General features: G+C 45.2%; 1 protein-coding gene across 9 annotated transcripts in view; it reads left to right on the top strand.

Moving 5' to 3' along the window:
- Nucleotides 1-1,997, top strand: part of MILR1 (mast cell immunoglobulin like receptor 1) — a 31,390-nt gene that overhangs the window by 6,565 nt on the left and 22,828 nt on the right. For 8 of the 9 annotated variants that reach the window (XM_017882844.1, XM_017882843.1, XM_017882840.1 and 5 more), the window contains one exon: nt 1,400-1,684. The exons of the other annotated variant lie outside the window; for it this stretch is intronic. In XM_017882844.1, coding sequence (XP_017738333.1) covers nt 1,400-1,684 — 285 coding nt within the window. The remainder of the gene's footprint in view (nt 1-1,399; nt 1,685-1,997) is intronic. 9 annotated transcript variants of the gene reach the window in all.

Raw genomic sequence — 1,997 nt, 5'->3', positions numbered from 1 at the left:
CCCGCCTCGGCCTCCCAAAGTGCTGGGATTACAGGCTTGAGCCACCGCGCCCAGCCCAGAAAGTACATTTTTTAAAATAATTGTTTTAAGTATGGACTCTTGAAGTCAGTGCTGACTCAGCCATTTACTAGCTGTGTGACATTGGGCAAATTTCTCAGTCTCTCTGAAGCACAGTTGGTTCATCTGTGGAATGGGTATGATACTATCCACACTGCAGGACTGTCGTGCAGGTCAAATGAGATCATGTGAATGGCATGCCTGGCACATGGTAGATACTTAACAACTTTTCTTCCTTTCCTATAATACTGTCTTATTAATACATTATATAATAAAATGTATAGCTGGGTTTTTCTGTTACGTTCTAGAATAGGCTATGATCTAACAGTGTAGCAGACCCATTTCCTGTTGAGAGTTTCTCTTGAATCTAGCTAGCAGGGTTACTCCTGCTCTTCGGAGAAAGTGAAAGATAATTGTGCAGCTGAGTTCTATAAATAAAAGTACAGTTAGAGAAAACAATATTTTTGGGGCTGGGCGTGGTGGCTCACACCTGAAATCCCAGCACTTTGGGAGGCTGAGGTGTGAAAATCACTTGAAGCCAAGAGTTTGAGACCAGCTCAGGCAACATAGCGAGACCCTGTCTCTACAAAACATTTAAACATTAGCCAGCAGTGTGCACCTGTAGTCCCAGCTCCAGGGGAGGCTGAGGCAGGAGGATCACTTGAGCCCGGGAGTTTGAGGTTACAGTGAGCTATAATTGTGCCACTTCACTCCAGCATGGTTGACAGAGCAAGACCCTGTCTCTGAATAAATAAATACATTGAAAAGAAAATGATATTTTTGGATTAAAAAATCCCACTGTAAATTTACAAGGAATGAGAATAAAAGCACATCTTGGGCCAGGTGTGGTGGCTTCTGCCTGTAACCCCAGCACTTTGGGAATTCAAGGTGGGAGGATCACTTGAGGCCAGGAGTTCAAGACCAACCTGGCCAACATGGTAAGACCCTATGTCTATAAAAAATAAACATAAAAAACCACTTATCAACTTCATACTTAGAACTGGATCATTGACAAAATTATATTCATTATTAATAATAAATAGATTGTGAATTCTAGGAAGGGCAACCTTGTACCCCATTTCCTCAAAGCAGAGAGATACCCTCCACTCTCTGGCTTTCTCAGCACTGGGCTGAGAACCTCGGCTAACCCCACACTGCACGGGGTTGGCCACATGCCCATTGGCCTTTCCCAGTGGGCGGTGAGCTGCTTGACTTCTCAGGAAGGGGGTCGTTCATCTTGGTTCCACAGCCTGGAATGGAGTAAGGGTTCCACCCGTATTTGTGGTCTGAGTGAGCGTGCCCAGTCTGTTTATCCTTTTCATGTTCACTTTCATTCTTCCAGACCCGGTGACTGCCCCAGTGCTGAACATTACGGTCATTCAAACAGAAACAGACCGACATATAACATTACATTGCCTCTCAGTCAATGGCTCGCTGCCCATCAATTACACTTTCTTTGAAAAGCATATTGCCATATCACCAGCTATTTCCAAGTACGACAGGGAGTCTGCTGAATTTAAGTTAACCAGGAAGAATCCTGGAGAAGAGGAAGAGTATAGGTGTGAAGCTAAAAACAGATTGCCCGACTATGCAGCATACAGTCAAACTGTCACCATGCCCTCAACAGGTAAGAGTGACCTGAGTTCTTTCAGCCAGGTCTGAACTCGCTTCCAGAAACTGCAGCTGCTCCTCTGCCTGCCCATTTCCCACCACGGTCACCTGCTTCCACATGGAGGGTCCCTATGATAGAGTCCACGCAAACTGTCATGGGGTTGCTTTCTGCCATAAAGGAACCATAGAAAAGCCTAGAAGCTGGAGCAGGAGGGGGACTTGTGGCGAAACTTTCTGCCCCCCCTTCCAATTTGCACCTCTCTTGGAACTGCCAGATCGGTTTTCTTTGTGTGTGTGTTTTTTTTTTTTTTGTCATCTTGTATGCTTTC

Source organism: Rhinopithecus bieti, unplaced genomic scaffold (genome assembly GCF_001698545.2).
Source record: "Rhinopithecus bieti isolate Rb0 unplaced genomic scaffold, ASM169854v2 scaffold_12928, whole genome shotgun sequence".
NCBI classification, from domain to species: domain Eukaryota; kingdom Metazoa; phylum Chordata; class Mammalia; order Primates; family Cercopithecidae; genus Rhinopithecus; species Rhinopithecus bieti.
The sequence above is the reverse complement of the archived record's forward strand: the minus strand, read 5'-3'. Positions and strand labels throughout refer to the sequence as shown.